At 44.7% G+C, this 16,703-nt stretch overlaps 1 protein-coding gene across 1 annotated transcript in view; it reads left to right on the forward strand.

Annotated features, from left to right (window-relative positions):
* The window catches only part of snta1 (syntrophin, alpha 1), a gene marked incomplete at its 3' end in the record, with an annotated part of 109,890 nt that overhangs the window by 18,367 nt on the left and 74,820 nt on the right, over positions 1-16,703 (forward strand). Inside the window, exon 2 of the mRNA XM_079510747.1 lies at positions 1,260-1,445. Coding sequence (XP_079366873.1) covers positions 1,260-1,445 — 186 coding nt within the window. The remainder of the gene's footprint in view (positions 1-1,259; positions 1,446-16,703) is intronic.

A 16,703-nucleotide genomic window follows, 5' to 3' on the forward strand; every position in this document is an offset into this window, starting at 1 on the left:
CTTGAGTAAAAGTACAAAAGTATTGGTATCAAAATGTACTTGAAATACCAAAAGTAAAAGTACTCATTGTGCAGAATGTCCCATTTGAAGTTTTCAAATGTATAACAAAACTTTTGAAAATAGCAGATCTACAAGCTCACAGCGCATCGCTTCGCGCTCCGAGCTTGTAGATCTGCTATTTTCACTACTTCTTAAATATATGTTTTCAAATTTATGGAATGTCTTAGATTTTCCTTTTTTTTGGCAATGTTCTTTTATTTTAAAATATTAAAAACAAAAAAATGAAGGGACCAAGGAGAATTTGTCTGTGACCCACAAATGGGTCCTGACTCCTAACCCACTGTTTGGGAACCAGTGTACTAGACTACCCGTACCCGAACACACAAGGTCTGGTCTTCTTTCCCTAAGAGCAGGAAGAGACCACGGCCAACCACGTTTTATTCACACAAAAATTGTTGCAGATTGTAGCTTTAAATAGGCTGTTCTATTAAGTGAAGATGTGAATGTGTAGCGGTGGCATGCCATCACGTTCCTGCCTGTACTGTAACTCCAATTAATACATATACATGGCCCTTATTGGCCTCCCACATAAGCCCTTATTGGCCCCCCACATAAGCTCTTATTGGCCCCCCACATAAGCCCTTATTGGTCCCCCTCTGCACGTGCCTGCTGAAACGGCACCGCTAAAAAAACAACTTTTTGCCTTGAGGCAGTTGCTATAGGCAATGCCTTTCTCTCCCCTGCACGCACGTGCTCACGTATGCGTATAGACTACTGTTAGAATTACCATCTTCTATGGTTCTTTACTCGAAAACTACGCCGCTGTCCGTTGTGCTGATCAGACATTCGAGGTTCGGACGTGATTTTGATCAGATTTTTCATTGCATCACGGTCGATATATAAACGTTTCTCGAGGAAAACAGCTAGGCGTGAGCTAATGCTAACATTAGCCTTTTTCTGACAATGGAGGTCTGCGAGCGGGGAAAACGGAAGCAACTTGAGTAGTAATCTCCCCAATTCTGGCCCTGCGCGCAAGCCACTTGTGGCCACCAGGCCGCAGTCAAAGTGTTAATATTGAGGCAAAAGTGTGCAATACTTGTGATACTGATTTGAAGTCGCATCGCCAGCCCTAACTTGACTGACAAGCAATGTCTCTGGTTTGATTCCACCTCAGGGTTGCATGTCATCCTCCTCCTCTATTTCTGCCTTCAGCCTTTCACATTCTTTCCCCCCCTCCTGTTCCTCGTTTATTATCCAAGGTGGGAAGGAGAACAAGATGCCAATCCTCATCTCCAAGATCTTTAAGGGCCTGGCAGCGGACCAGACCGAGGCCCTCTACGTGGGCGACGCCATCCTGTCTGTCAACGGCTACGACCTGCGGGAGGCCACGCACGACGAGGCCGTGCAGGCCCTGAAGAAGACCGGCAAGGAGGTCATTCTCGAAGGTAACCACGTAATCCAGTGTTGTTTTTGGCAGCACATTTTGATTTTAGTTTTAGTCATGGTCTCTTGAATAGTCTTACTTTTTTTAGTCACATTTTAGTCGCCTGGAATGTCTTAGTGTTAGTCTAGTTTTAGTCGACTAAATCTACAGTTGATTTAGTCGAACAAAAGGTGTTTTGGTGGGCCTTGATGGCTGTTTTTTTGACTTGCTGAAAATAGCAGATCTACAAGCTCACAACGCATCGTAGCGCGACGTGTTGTGAGCTTGTAGATCTGCTATTTTCAGCATGCAACCAAGTGTAAAATGACTTATACTGGATCTCTTGTCCACTAGTCCCTTCCTAACATTCCTTATTTCAGACTGATCATACATAACACACATCACTGGGTGTGCACAGTCCACACACATCACTGGGTGTGCACAGTCCACACACATCACTGGGTGTGCACAGTCCACACACATCAGTCCACACACACACATCACTGGGTGTGCACAGTCCACACACATCACTGGGTGTACACAGTCCACACACATCAGTCCACACACACACATCACTAGGTGTACACAGTCCACACACATCAGTCCACACACACACATCACTGGGTGTGCACAGTCCACACACATCACTGGGTGTACACAGTCCACACACATCAGTCCACACACACACATCACTGGGTGTGCACAGTCCACACACATCACTGGGTGTGCACAGTCCACACACATCACTGGGTGTGCACAGTCCACACACATCAGTCCACACACACACATCACTGGGTGTGCACAGTCCACACACATCAGTCCACACACACACATCACTGGGTGTGCACAGTCCACACACATCAGTCCACACACACACATCACTAGGTGTGCACAGTCCACACACATCACTGGGTGTGCACAGTCCACACACATCACTGGGTGTACACAGTCCACACACATCAGTCCACACACACACATCACTGGGTGTGCACAGTCCACACACATCACTGCGTGTGCACAGTCCACACACATCACTGGGTGTGCACAGTCCACACACATCACTGGGTGTGCACAGTCCACACACATCACTGGGTGTGCACAGTCCACACACATCACTGGGTGTGCACAGTCCACACATCACTGGGTGTGCACAGTCCACACACATCACTGGGTGTGCACAGTCCACACACATCACTGCGTGTGCACAGTCCACACACATCACTGGGTGTGCACAGTCCACACACAGCACTGGGTGTGCACAGTCCACACACATCACTGGGTGTGCACAGTCCACACACATCACTGGGTGTGCACAGTCCACACATCACTGGGTGTGCACAGTCCACACACATCACTGGGTGTGCACAGTCCACACACACTACTGGGTGTGCACAGTCCACACACATCACTGGGTGTGCACAGTCCACACACATCACTGGGTGTGCACAGTGCATGCACACACATCACTGGGTGTGATGTGATCACACACATGTCGTGGCGGCCACGCCACAGTCTCTGAACTATGTGCTACTGTAAGTGTGTGTGGTCACACACACACACACACACACACACACACACACACACACACACACACACACACACACACACACACACACACACAAAGGAGAGCACGTTTATTTTGTCCAGAAACGTGCAGAGAACCCCCAGGCAGGGGGATTTGATTTGGTGTGATCGTACAATGGACTATACATTAACTTTAGCCAGGTTCTCCCTCACTCCCCTTACAGTGTCCTTCCTTCTGTATCTGTTTGATGGAATTGATTGATTGATTGATTGATTTGATGTTGTATCATGAACCAAAATGTGCTTGCCCCTAAATAAAATGCACCGAAGGAGCATGACAACCCCCACCCCCCCAAAAGAATCAACACTGTTTGACAAACTCCATATCTTTTTTCCCCCGTGCTTTACATAAGATATCTGCCAAATGTGTGCTTCCCACACTTCAACTTGTAACGCAAACATACGTGTATTACACTGCCTGCAGCCACGTGAGAGATTGTGTGAATGGTAGTTTGAATTCAAGGTTGTTATAGTTAACTAAAACTAACAAAACAACGTAACACAATCCCCACCAAATAATGTAAGTTGCGTTAATTGTTTAGTCTCGGCAAGCGCCAATAAACGTAAATTGCGTTAATTCAGTTGTATAAAATGTTTTGATCCGATCTAGTCGAAGGGCTACTCGTATTAGCTTCGGATGGCTATCTGTTGTTAGCCATAACACTGGACTGCGCCATCTTTATTTGTGCGTGCACACACGTGCGTGTGCACGCGCGCTTTCAGTCGCTTTTATCTCCAAATCCCCGTCCCAGGCCTGTACTTCTCATCATCCAGCGAGATTAACTAACTAAAACTAACTAAACTATAATGACAAATCCAAAACTATTATAACCTGTGTGTGTGTGTGTGTGTGTGTGTGTGTGTGTGTGTGTGTGTGTGTGTGTGTGTGTGTGTGTGTGTGTGTGTGTGTGTGTGTGTGTGTGTGTGTGTGTGTGTGTGTGTGTGTGTGTGTGTGTGTGTGTGTGTGTGTGTGTGTGTGTGTGTGTGTGTGTGTCAGTCTGCCAACGCATTGTGAATCACAGCTGATCTACAAACTCACAACGCATCGCAAATCGTTGTAGGTTATTTTCACTAGCTTTGATCCTGGGCTTGGCGAGAGATAAAATGTAAATGTCTCTTTTGAGTCTCGAGCTAAAACGTTTTGGAACCACTGCTTTAGCTTACAGTACGTCTTCCCATCGAGTCATTTTGGCAGAACAGTTGAGATAAAAGGCTGTTGCCAAATCGTTGAGAGCAGAGAGGTTTGAATGGCTGTTTTTCTCTCTGGTGTTTTTTTTTTTAAGTCTTAAAAGCTTTTTTTTTTTTTTTTTTACTTGAACTTACAGCCGTCCAGTCGCCAACCTTTGTCTGCTTTTCCGTCTCTTTTGATTGATCTGTGTGTTGTGTGTATCAAAGGTCATGTTTGGATAGACACCCACCCACAGGGACCATGTAGCAAGCATTCTACTGTAGCTGTGTTTGCTGATCTGAGTCCAACAGCACTGTTGGAGCTCTGGAAACCTTGTACTACTGTAAATCTTTGAGACTTTAGGGGGGGGGGGGGGGGGAGTTGTCAAGCCATTGTATCTCCACTATTTACTACACCTGCAAATGTATTTCACCGCTGGAAGAAACTCCAGTTACTCTCAATGTTAATAGTATTTGTAGTAGATAAACAGCAAATGCAATTTGAATATTGCACTCTATGGCCAGAAAAATACTGTAGTCTGTGTGTTTGACTAGGGTTTGACCAGATTGCTGGATTACTACAATGACCATAATGCTTTGGTGCACTGCTCTTCCTTGTGGAGAAGGGGGGGGGGGGGGGGGGGCATAGACATACTGTATAAACGTAGACGCCCTTTCCGGCTCTGGAGCGTATGTGCTGAAGGGAGGGCAAAACATTCCCGGGGTTCCTTGCGAAGCCCCGCGGAAGCATGAGCGTGCATCACAGAGCGCATGGTCAGGTCTGATAAGTCCCGGAAAAGATGCGCTGTGATTGGCCAGTCACTTGAGTGACAGTGTGACGTAATGTGCCTTCCACACTTCCGCCCCCTCTTGTACACATATGGCTCCAACGTACTGCAACTATGCATCTATTTTTTTAATATCTATGGGAGGAGGGCTGTCTTACTGAGACAACATGTCGTCTATGGGAGGAGGGCTGTCTTACTGAGACAACATGTTGTCTATGGGAGGAGGGCTGTCTTACTGAGACAACATGTAGTCCAGTATCTATGGGAGGAGGGCTGTCTTACTGAGACAACATGTAGTCCAGTATCTATGGGAGGAGGGCTGTCTTACTGAGACAACATGTAGTCCAGTATCTATGGGAGGAGGGCTGTCTTACTGAGACAACATGTAGTCCAGTATCTATGGGAGGAGGGCTGTCTTACTGAGACATGTAGTCCAGTATCTATGGGAGGAGGGCTGTCTTACTGAGACATGTAGTCCAGTATCTATGGGAGGAGGGCTGTCTTACTGAGACAACATGTAGTCCAGTATCTATGGGAGGAGGGCTGTCTTACTGAGACAACATGTAGTCCAGTATCTATGGGATGAGGGCTGTCTTACTGAGACAACATGTCGTCCAGGAAGGAAGTGAGACCAGTGTCTGTGACATCACAGACACTTTGAAATACAAACATATATAAAAACACATTACCCACATAAAAACCCCCAGGAAAGTGTTTATTGTGGTGATGTGGCCATTTAAGTGACACAGATATCTCAAGTAACCCCTAAATATATCAATTGTGGTCAATTGATATGGTGGTTTGTTTGCTCCCGATCCAGGTTCCGATCACTTGATTTTGAGTATAGATCTGCCGATACAGATTTTTCCCAAAATCCAATATTTATATTTTAACAGGTTTATGCCATATCACAATAGTACAATATCCAAAATCACAGACAATATCCAGTCTAATAGCATGATTGGCCCCGCTTTCCGATCACATGATCGATGCGGGACAACCCTAATTATAAGTACTTAAGTACCAGTACTTAAGTAAATGTAACTTTGTTACTTTCCACCAACTGGGAAGCAGCATACATACATTCATTGAGTTTGCTAGTCGTGCTACTACAGAGAGCGTCCGTGATGTGACATGTGAGGCACAGTGCGGTGTCGATTCGACAGGGCGTCCAGCGTTGAGCTGCCTGGAGCGAGCTGCGAGCTGCCCTCAGTCGGCACAGAGCAGATGCTCCTATATAGGGAGCTACAGCCAGGGGAAATCACTGCAGAATAAAATACCCGTCTCACTTTGTCCACAGTCAGGCAGAAAAGTGTTGATATCAAGACGGCTCATCCTGGCACTGTGCTGTGATCCGCCGTCGTGTCAGGAATAATTTCATGGCTCTCCCCCCTCGAGGCTTGGAGGAGGCTGGCTGAGTGGATAGGGCTTTGTAGGTGTGCGTGCGTGTGTGCGTGTGCGCGTGTGTGGTCCCAACACGTATAGTAGAATTAGAGAAGCTGAAATTGTGAGGACCATTTTCCTGGTCCTCACAAGAGAAAATTAAATTAAATTAAATGATTACTATATTTACCCAGGGTATCTGGGCTAAGCTCAATAACTTGTTTCCAGCCAGGCCCTGCTCATAGAACACATTTCATCGTAGTGGTTCAATGCCTTGTTCAAGGGCACTTCAGCAGTGGTAATTTTAACGTGTCGGACCGCTGATTCGAACTGGCGACCTTCCGGTATCAAGACCGCTCTGCAATCCGTTCGGCCACCGCTGCCACTTTGGTTGTTTTATGGTAAAAGATTGGGGCAGTTAGGCTTACAATAAAAGGTCAGGATTAGGATTTCATATTTTAATTTAGTAAATGTTAGGTTTAGAGTTTTCCCTTTTTAAACTTAGTTAGCCACACACCGAAAAATAGCTAATCTACGACCTCACACAGTGCAATTTTTGGGCTATTTTCTGTAATTTTCAATAGTATAGTAATACAAACGTGTGTGTGTGTGTGTGTGTGTGTGTGTGTGTGTGTGTGTGTGTGTGTGTGTGTGTGTGTGTGTGTGTGTGTGTGTGTGTGTGTGTGTGTGTGTGTGTGTGTGTGTGTGTGTGTGTGTGTGTGTGTGTGTGTGTGTGTGTGTGTGTGTGTGTGTGCGCGTGCGCATGCGCATGCGAGTGCATGCGTGTGTGTCCATGTGTGCCTGAGTGGAACTCGTGAACAAGTACAGTAGTTCACAAGGACAGTGGTGAGGAGGTCGGGTGTGTTGGTCACAGCTGGCGTGAAGTTTGTAGCATTCGGATTTAATATTCCGATCCTTTTCTTTCACGTTGTCATACACACGCGTGACGCGACTGCACGTCCATGCGCTCAAGCGTGTTCGAACAGACGTTTTCCCCTTACTGTGTATATCATTTCCTGTGTATATTATAAATAATATCAAACTGAGTTTGATATTTGAGGGTGTCGGGACTGGGAGGAGGCTAAGCTACAAAACATGGGTCTTTTTGGCTATAAATTGCTATTTAGCTCGCAGTGCTTTCGTTGGAATCTTGCAAATCCGGGGAAACATGCTATGTGAGCAACTGAGGTGGCTCAATCTGTTATCGTCTGTATAATCACTATCCTGGTCTTGATTCCAACAACGATACTTCGGTCACATGGCTTCCGCCATCTGTTTTTGAGCTTGTAGATCAGCTTTTTTTTTCTCTCTCTCTTTTGAAATCTTGAAAAGTAACAGTTTTGTACTCTGCCCGATGTGGACATTATTATGAATCATCTTGGCATGGGTCAGCGTTAAAGGGACACTTCACCCCTTTTGCAACCAGATCTTATTTGAATGATGTTTGGGAGAAAACACTTTCCTGGGGGTTTTATGTGGGTAATATGTGTTTTTAGATAGTTTAGTATTTCAAAGTGTCCATGGGCTTCATGATGTCATGGACGCTGGGCTCACTTCCTTCCTGGAGTACTACAATTCCCATAATGCTTTGGCGCACTGCTCCTCCTTGTGGATAGGGGGAGGGCTGTCTTAACTGAGACAACATGTAGTCCAGGACATAAGTGAGCCCAGTGTCCATGACATCATGGAGCCCATGGACACTTTGAAATACTGAAATATCTAAAAAACACATATTTCCCACATAAAACCCACATAAAACATCACTAAAATAAGATCTGGTTGCAAAAGGGGTGAAGTGGCCCTTTAAGCAGACCTGCACCACAGACTGGCTGATCTTGAGGCAGATTTTGTTGCTCACGGGGAAATAAAGTAGTTACCCAGCAACTCGATAAATAATTCTTTCAGAAGTTCTTCTTCAGACTCCTGCCATATTAAAGTTTCTCTTTACATAGATCAGGGCAGGCGTTGGATTTTATCACCAAAACGTTGGTCTCTCAGACAGTGTTCGTCGACTACCTTTTTTCACTGACGAAAATGAAATGAAAACTAAGCTATGATGACTAAAACTAAGACTAAATATTACTATTTCGTCAACAAACAAAAACTAGACTAAAATGTTAGATAGGGACTAGTGGACAAGAGATCCACTATAAGTCATTTTACAATTGGTTGCATGCTGAAAATCGAAGGACGCGTTGTGACCTTGTAGAACGGGTATTTTCAGCAAGTGTAAAAACAGTCATTATGACGGCATCAAGGCCCACCCAAAACATATTTTAGTCGACTAAATCAACTATAGATTTAGTCGACTAAAATCTTATGACATTTAGTCGACTAAAGCTAGACTGACACTAAAACATTCCAGGTGACTAAAATGTGACTAAAACTAAGTGAAACCTATTCAAGAGACTATGACTAAAACTAAAATCTAAATTTGCTGCCAAAAACAACACCCCTCCCAGACTCTCTATTAGGGTTCAGGGTTCAACCTTCGACAGTATTGTTGACGATCATTCATGATGAAGCATTTGACCCGGAGAGGAGAGTTTTCACATTATAACTGCTCAACTGAAGCTTCAATGGGTTTATACAAAAGCCTTTTATGTGTGTTTACGCATGCCTTTGATCAGACAACGACCCTCCACCCCACCCGAGGTTTCCACACTCTGTGTTTATCTCACACGATCACCGGAGGTGTCCTTTAATCCATCTCGGGGCGGGAACCTCTCTTGGTGTTTTAAGCATTATGTTATACTTCACATATTGAAAAATAGCAGATCTACAAGCTTATAGCTTGTGGTACTTCACACACAGAACACTGCACTGCGTCGTTCACAAACCGAGCTAGAGCACACTAGAATGACACAGAGATCAAGCAGGGATGAGTCATTTTTCACTTTATTCCATGGAAGTATTAATTGTTAGGCTACATTTTGATTGGTAAATTGGATATCATGCAGTGACAAGGACCAGTGAAGTAGAGTCTGATAAGAGAGATGTGATGCCCAGTTAGTCTTCCTTGATTGATATCACGTTGAGCTTAATTAACATTGAAATGCATCCGTGTGAAGAGAGTGTCGAGAGACAATTAGTAAAGAGAGGATGTGACTGAACCGTCGCCCGTACAAATCCCTGGACTGGCAAACAAAATTGACCCTTTGTCAAGTCCTGCCCGTGGGTTTTGCGAACTTGTGCCCCTCTTTGCACACACAATGGTTGGACAAAAACCCTTTCTCTCCATCCACTACCATTGAAATAAACAGGTTTTTCAGTTGCTTCATAATGATATTCATTGTATTCAATTCTTATTTTAAACTTGGTCTCAGTCATAGGTGCAGCATAGTAAGTAAGTAACCTTGCCCCCTTACATTTACTTAAGGGGCAGGAGCCTATCTCCTGTTTCTGTAGCGTGAGGCAGCTTGATGTACAAGTACACCCCCTGGACATGACGCTAGTATGTCGCAGGGACTTACCCCCAATTCAACCCTTGATGCTGAGTGCCAAGCAGGGAAGCACTGGGTCCCATTTTTTAGAGTCTTTGGTATGACCCGACTGGGGATTGAACCCCAGCCTCCCAGTCCCAGGGCGGACACTCAACCACAAGGTCACTGATCTGGTAGCATAGTGACTTGGCATAAATTATGTTTTTAAATGTTTTTTAGCAAATTCAACATAAGCAACCATAAGGCGGAACCAGGGCAGAACAAGGCAGAACGAGCCTGCTGGTTAGTCTGCCAGGGACCTCTCAGAATGCTGACAATGGGTCAGCCATCTATAGACGATACTCATACTTTAAATGCTTAGTATGAGGTATAAAGTACAGCAGCCTTGTGTTCTTAAAACAGAAAGAGACCAGGTACAAACGGGACGAACCATACTAGGCGAATATACTGTACATATTCAGGTCTAATTCCTCATGGGGGCTCGAGCCCCGCCGCCCACCAAAATACATTTTAGTCGACTAAATTAACTGTAGATTTAGTCGACTGAAACTAGACACTAAAGCATTCCAGGTGACTAAAATGTGACTGAAACTAAATGAAAACTATTGAAAAGACTATGACTATGACTAAAACTAAAAATAGAAATTTGCTGCCAAAAACAACACTGCCTGAGACCTATAGTGCTTCCACCTGATGGATGGCCCACTGTATTAGAGGGCCGTCTCCCAGACATCAGCGTGAGAGTGTTTGTACTGTAACTCCCCCATAGGGACATGGGCTGTAAATAAGTCTTAAGTAAACTCTGCTGGTTAAAAAAAGACACCCCCTAGCAGAGCTGCATAGAGCGGGTTAGGATACCTTCACTTCTACTTCAAAATGGAATAACCATAGAGTATTAAAAGGATAGAGACCGAACCGGAGCGATAGCCCCGCCCCCCCGCAATTCGTTTCAGTGGAAGTTGCTCAGTGGCGTTTTGAAGCACCCGGAAGAACTTCCACACTTTTTTCGATTTGGGCACCAAAATGCGGAAGTGCAAACGGGCGCTCAACGTTAAAGCCCAGCTGCACGGGGTTTCCTCGTCATAACTCCACGGGTTTCGCCTGCAGTTCCTCCTCTTACCACTAGGGCCCAGTGCAAAGTTGGAGAGCCTCACTGGGGCCTTGGGAATAACCCATTAAGACCTGAGATCAGATTCTATAAGAAAAAAAACATATGTTTCTATTAGGGCTTTAAGCAACTAGTCGACTAGTAAATCCACTAGTCGACCTTGTTGGTACTAGTTGACTAGTTGATATAAGAAAAAATCACACCCGTGTGAACTGAGTGGTGTAAGGTTTTATATAGCCTGATCAGCTCTGATCTGACGTAATGAAATCACACCCGGATGTGATTTCACAACTGGCTTTTTTTGTGCAGAAAAAATGAGCATGGTTGCTACGGTCATCCAGTTCACCCGGGTGTGATTTAATTACGTCAGAAATTATTTTGAACATAGCAACCATGCTCATTTTTTTCTGCACACAAAAGCCAGTTGTAGGAGTGGTTTACACCACTCAAAAAAGAGAAAAAGCTAAAAGCTATTAGGGCGACACAGACGTCGTCCTGAGGTCTGAATGAGATAATCAATGTGGGCGAGAGGAGCCCAGTAAACACCTGAGAGGGTCAGATAAATATAACGGAACCGTAACGACATGCAGCTGCCTTCATTTCCTCTGACATTTACAGCCTGTGTTTGTTTGTTGCATGTGTCTGACTGCAGCTTTGTTAGTGTGATTTGTTAGTTTGTGCGTGCGTGCGTGCGTGCGTGCGTGTGTGTGTGCGTGCATGCGAGCGTGCGCGTGTGTGTGACTAGATCTCCATATATGGAGCTGACCTGTTCTGACATTCCCTATGTTGTTGATCTGACAACATCAAACCCTGTACAGTACTCAAAGCGCCAGTGCTCCCCCGCAGCACAAACAACGCACTAACGGAAAATACGCCAGGCTGTCGCCCCCCGCTGTTAAAACTTACTGTCCGATTGCTACCCAAAAGAGCAGGATATTATACCGATATTCAAGGGCATGCAGGCTTCATCTCCACATGTACAGTATAGCTACAGTATATTATATAGAACATCTCCATGGGGACTCCCTGGAGCAGTCCAACAGTATAGTCTCTGAACTGTCCAGTGTGTGTGTGTGTGTGTGTGTGTGTGTGTGTGTGTGTGTGTGTGTGTGTGTGTGTGTGTGTGTGTGTGTGTGTGTGTGTGTGTGTGTGTGTGTGTGTGTGTGTGTGTGTGTGTGTGTCAGATCACAATCTCATTATGATGCACTGTGAGATATCAGCAATATTCAAATGTTTAACAGATTTTGATGCTATATTGACGCATTTTGCCGTGGGACCCCCTGGAACCCCCTCAAGGACCCCTGGGGGGGGGGGGGGGGGGGGGGGGTCACCCCCCACACACACCACTTTGTCCCACTTTGAGAAGCGCTGCCTGCCTTGGCAAACCACAAGACCTTCGACACGCACTCTTTGACCACATACACTCACACGTCACACAAAACATAGACCGTGAAATCCTCAGTGTTAATTGGGTAATTTAAAAGAAAAATGGAACCGGGAAGGATTTTTTTTTTGCTGTGTGGTGGGTGGTCACTGGTCAGGGTTATTTTGTTAAGGTTATATGAGGGTAGTGTGTGCGTGTGTGCGTGCGTGCGTGCGTGCGTGCGTGCGTGCGTGCGTGCGTGCGTGCGTACGTGCGTACGTGCGTGCGTGCGTGCGTGCGTGCGTGCGTGCGTGCGTGCGTGTTGGTGGTGCTTGGGCACTGATTCTTGTCATCCTGAGTCCAAGGATTAAGAGAGAGGGTACAGTGTGTGCTTCCCCCCTGGGGGGGGGGGGGGGGGGGGGGCAGAATGGGAAGGTTTCTAGGCCACGCTGACAGACGCCACGGCTAGGAGACGAGGGTGCTGCTATCCACCGTTGGTGTAAAAAAAAACAAAAAACACTCAAATGTTTTACTTAAGTAAAAAGTATCAATACTGCAATGTAGAACTATATACTCCGTTACAGGTAAAAGTCCGGGATTCTAAATGTACTTTAGTAAAAGTACAAAAGTATTGGAATCGGAATGTACTTGAAGTACCAAAAGTAGAAAGTACTCTCTATGCAGAATGTCCCATTTTTCATGTTTTCAAAATGTATGACAATGGTCCAGTTGTTATTTTGTAAAAAAGAAAAAAACGCATTATTGGCTATTTCCCCTACCCGACCATAAGCCCTGAATGGGGCGTTGGATTGTAGTGCTAATTCGCTTATTTCTATCGCTCGGAAAAAGAAAAAAAATGTATATGTGACTACATTTGAATGAGGGACTGCCATTGGATTTTTTTGAATTTTTGTTTATTTCATATTTACATGTCGATTTCAGCTCTGACACTTATTTCAGACATGCTCTAGTATGTGAAGAGTCTGCCTGTGCTATTAACTCATTTTTGGAAAAAAAAACCCACAAGTTTTTCTCCTCTGGTGAAAAGCTGGAGGTTGCGCGATGGCAGGCTCTCAGTCAAATCTGGTCACATATATCTTCTCTCCATAATGTCAACAGTATCTGTATATATCTTCTCTCCATAATGTCAACAGTATCTGTATATATCTTCTCTCCATAATGTCAACAGTATCTGTATATATCTTCTAATGTCAACAGTATCTGTATATATCTTCTCTCCATAATGTCAACAGTATCTGTAGCGCCACACTTTGCTGCATAGTTACCCCGTTGCCGTGTTTCAGCCGTAAAGTGTGAACTCTCGTCTATCGCGAGACTTCACAAGACTTTGTGAGCTCCAATGCAAGTGGATGGAGCTTACAAAGTCTATACAAAAAAATGTCCTACCCCTAGGTGGGAAAAACAATGCCCGTCTGCCCGTCACGCCACTTAACCCATTTACACCTGAGAACGCATCTGTGTCACCTCAGCTTTTAACCACTTTAACCATTATTTTTTACTTTAGCTGTTGACAAATTACAGATCTACAAGCTCGTAGCGTGGCACCGAGTGCCACGCTACGAGCTTGTAGATCTGCAATTTTAGAAAAATTTTAGAAAAATGTGTGCAAATCTTTGAATTCTTTCACAGTGAACGTTATTAACTCAAATTATTATTATTTGCTTCTGGGAGGTCCCCTGGAACAAAATAATTTCAGGTGGGGGTTCTGTCTGTGGCCAAATACAGATCTATAATTCTGGGGGTCTTTGACATAAAATAGTTTGAGCACCACTGGAAACCTTTCCGAAAACTGTCGGGATTTAGAAGATATTTTGTCTTAATGAGTTAATCCCACACAGGAAAGCATTTTCAAACGCTGGACTGTTGACCCGGTGTGGTGTGCGGTGCTGTTGTACCACTAGGGCTTTGTTTCCATTCCAGCTCGGGGAGGGTAGAAGCTTAATGCCAGCCTGAATTACAGTAGAATGAACTACTGGACTGTCCAAGGTACTGAGGCTCGGCAATTCACCCAAAATAGAGGGTATTGCACATGCATAAAGTGAGTGGCAAAGAAGTGAGTTTAACGCCATTTAATGCAATCAGATAGGACTTTGTCTGTTTGGATGTAAGGGCTGACGATGATGATGTCACGCATCACGCAAATTGGAAACGCTAACTGACTTGAGTGTTGCTCATGAAGCTTAATTGAACAATCAGGAAGCAGATTTCTTTGAATACATAATCAATGAATAGACTGGTACAATGATGAAAATAGCCATTCCACAAGCTTGTAGATCTGCTATTTTAACCTTTATAACCATTCGTGTAATCGTAAAAGCAAACTAATTGCAAAAAGTTTGAAATAATAGTAGTAATATCGATTTGAAGTCCTGTCGCCCCCGAAGCCCTAAGCTTTCATGCCAGCCTGAACTCCAATAGAATGTGCTGGTCTGCTGGATCGTCCAAGGGCCATGCTTTAATCCGTTTTGGGCGGGAACCCCTTTTGATGTTTTAAGCATTATGTTGTACTTTAGCTGTTGGAAAATAGCAGATCTACAAGCTCATGAACTTGTAGGTCTGCTATTTTTGAAAAATCGTGAAAATGTGGCGAAAATCTTTGAATAGAGAGTATGCGCATGCTTAAAGTGAATGGCACATCGAGTGGCAAATCGAGTGGCAAAGCAACAGGCAAAGTGAGTTTAACATCGTTTAATGTTGTTTAATGCAATCAGATATGACTTTTCTATGTGGATGTATGGGCTGTCAAGGCCAGAAAGTAGTTTTTTGCCACTCAGTAGGCATTCCTGCATAACTTCCTGGTTTGATGATGATGTCACGCGCATACCCTCTATACCGTATATATTCTTTCAGAGCAAACATTTTTAACTCAAATCTTTGCTTCTGGGGGGGTTGTCCCTGGAACAACATATTTTCAGATGGGGGTCGGCGGCCAATTACATATAATCTTGGGGGTCCTTGACATGAAAATGTTTGAGAACCACTTTCATAGAAACATGGGTTTTTCAGAAAACTGCCAGGATTTAGAAGACATTTGTTCGTTCCCGGGTCAAAATGGGTTAATGGATAGGAATCTGAGAGAGTGAACTTGCATATGTGTGTGTCAGAGAGAGAGAGAGAGAGAGAGAGAGAGAGAGAGACACTGGAGGGTACAAAGAGGAGGCCCATACGAGTGTCCTCTGCCAAGCCATTTAACAAGCCAAGAGCCAGTGCGCCGGCTCCTCTCTGCCGTGCCCTCTTCTCGTCATTAAGGCAGTAAAGCTCTGGACCAGCACACACACACACACACACACACACACACACACACACACACACACACACACACACACGCGGACACACGCACACACACAGGGATTATGTTAGGGCTTAGTCATGGAAAGCACATGGCTGGCCGGAGACTTTTTCCCCTTTCTCTAAAAGCAAGTTATACTTCTGTCTGTGGGGAGTGTTTATCACTCGGCCTGTGTTTCAGGAACACACTGTACGGTTCCTTGTTTGGTGTGTTCAGGTCTGTCTGCCGATGAGAAGCAATCAGGCTGGATGGGCTTTGGTGCAGAAATGTGTGCAGTCAGTGTGTTTGTTTTATAATGGAAGCATTTCCCAGTGCACCGCACGCACGCACGCACGCACGCACGGCGCACGCACGCCAGTGTTGATTTTGACAGCACATTTTGATTGTTTTGTTTTAGTCATAGTCTTTTGAATAGTTTTCATTTAGTTTTAGTTACATTTTAGGCACCTGGAATGTTTTAGTGTTAGTCTAGTTTTAGTTGACTAAATATCATAAGATTTTATCCGACTAAATCTACAGTTGATTTAGTCGACTGAAATGCATTTTAGTCGAAGCTCACAGCGTGACGCGTTGTGAGCTTGTGAGCCGGTTGTGAGCTTATGGACCGGCTATTGATGTGGCGTCATGATGTGGTTCTCAGACTACACACCCAGTAAGGTATTCTTCATAGATTGCACAGATAGCTTCCAGACGGTGCTTTCATTGATCCTCAAATGTTTTACTGTTGGCTGAATGTGCTGCTCACACACTGATTGATGTGCACTGTGTTTGTACTGTATCTATTGCACTGATAACAGGTGACAGCTTGTTGGTCCACCGTGCACTGAGTGCTGGGCTGTCCCATTAGATTGCCAACAGGGGGAATGTTGGCAATCTAATGGGACAGCCCAGCATTGACCAAATACTGACTCCATCAGCACACTGCACAGTACTTTACAGTCCAATGACATCTGATGATAGTAGACATAGAGTCAGATATATATAGTCAGAAATATAGGTGGTCTTTAGACGAGAACGGTGTTCATAGGAAACGGCAAAATAAAGTATCGTTTGCTCACTTTGCTGGTGTCCCTTTAGGCGAGAACGGCGTTTTCAGGAGGTGAAAACGCAACAAACTGAAACCACCTCCCAGAG

The sequence above is a fragment of the Electrona antarctica genome (assembly GCF_951216825.1).
Source record: "Electrona antarctica genome assembly, chromosome: 9".
Classification (NCBI taxonomy): domain Eukaryota; kingdom Metazoa; phylum Chordata; class Actinopteri; order Myctophiformes; family Myctophidae; genus Electrona; species Electrona antarctica.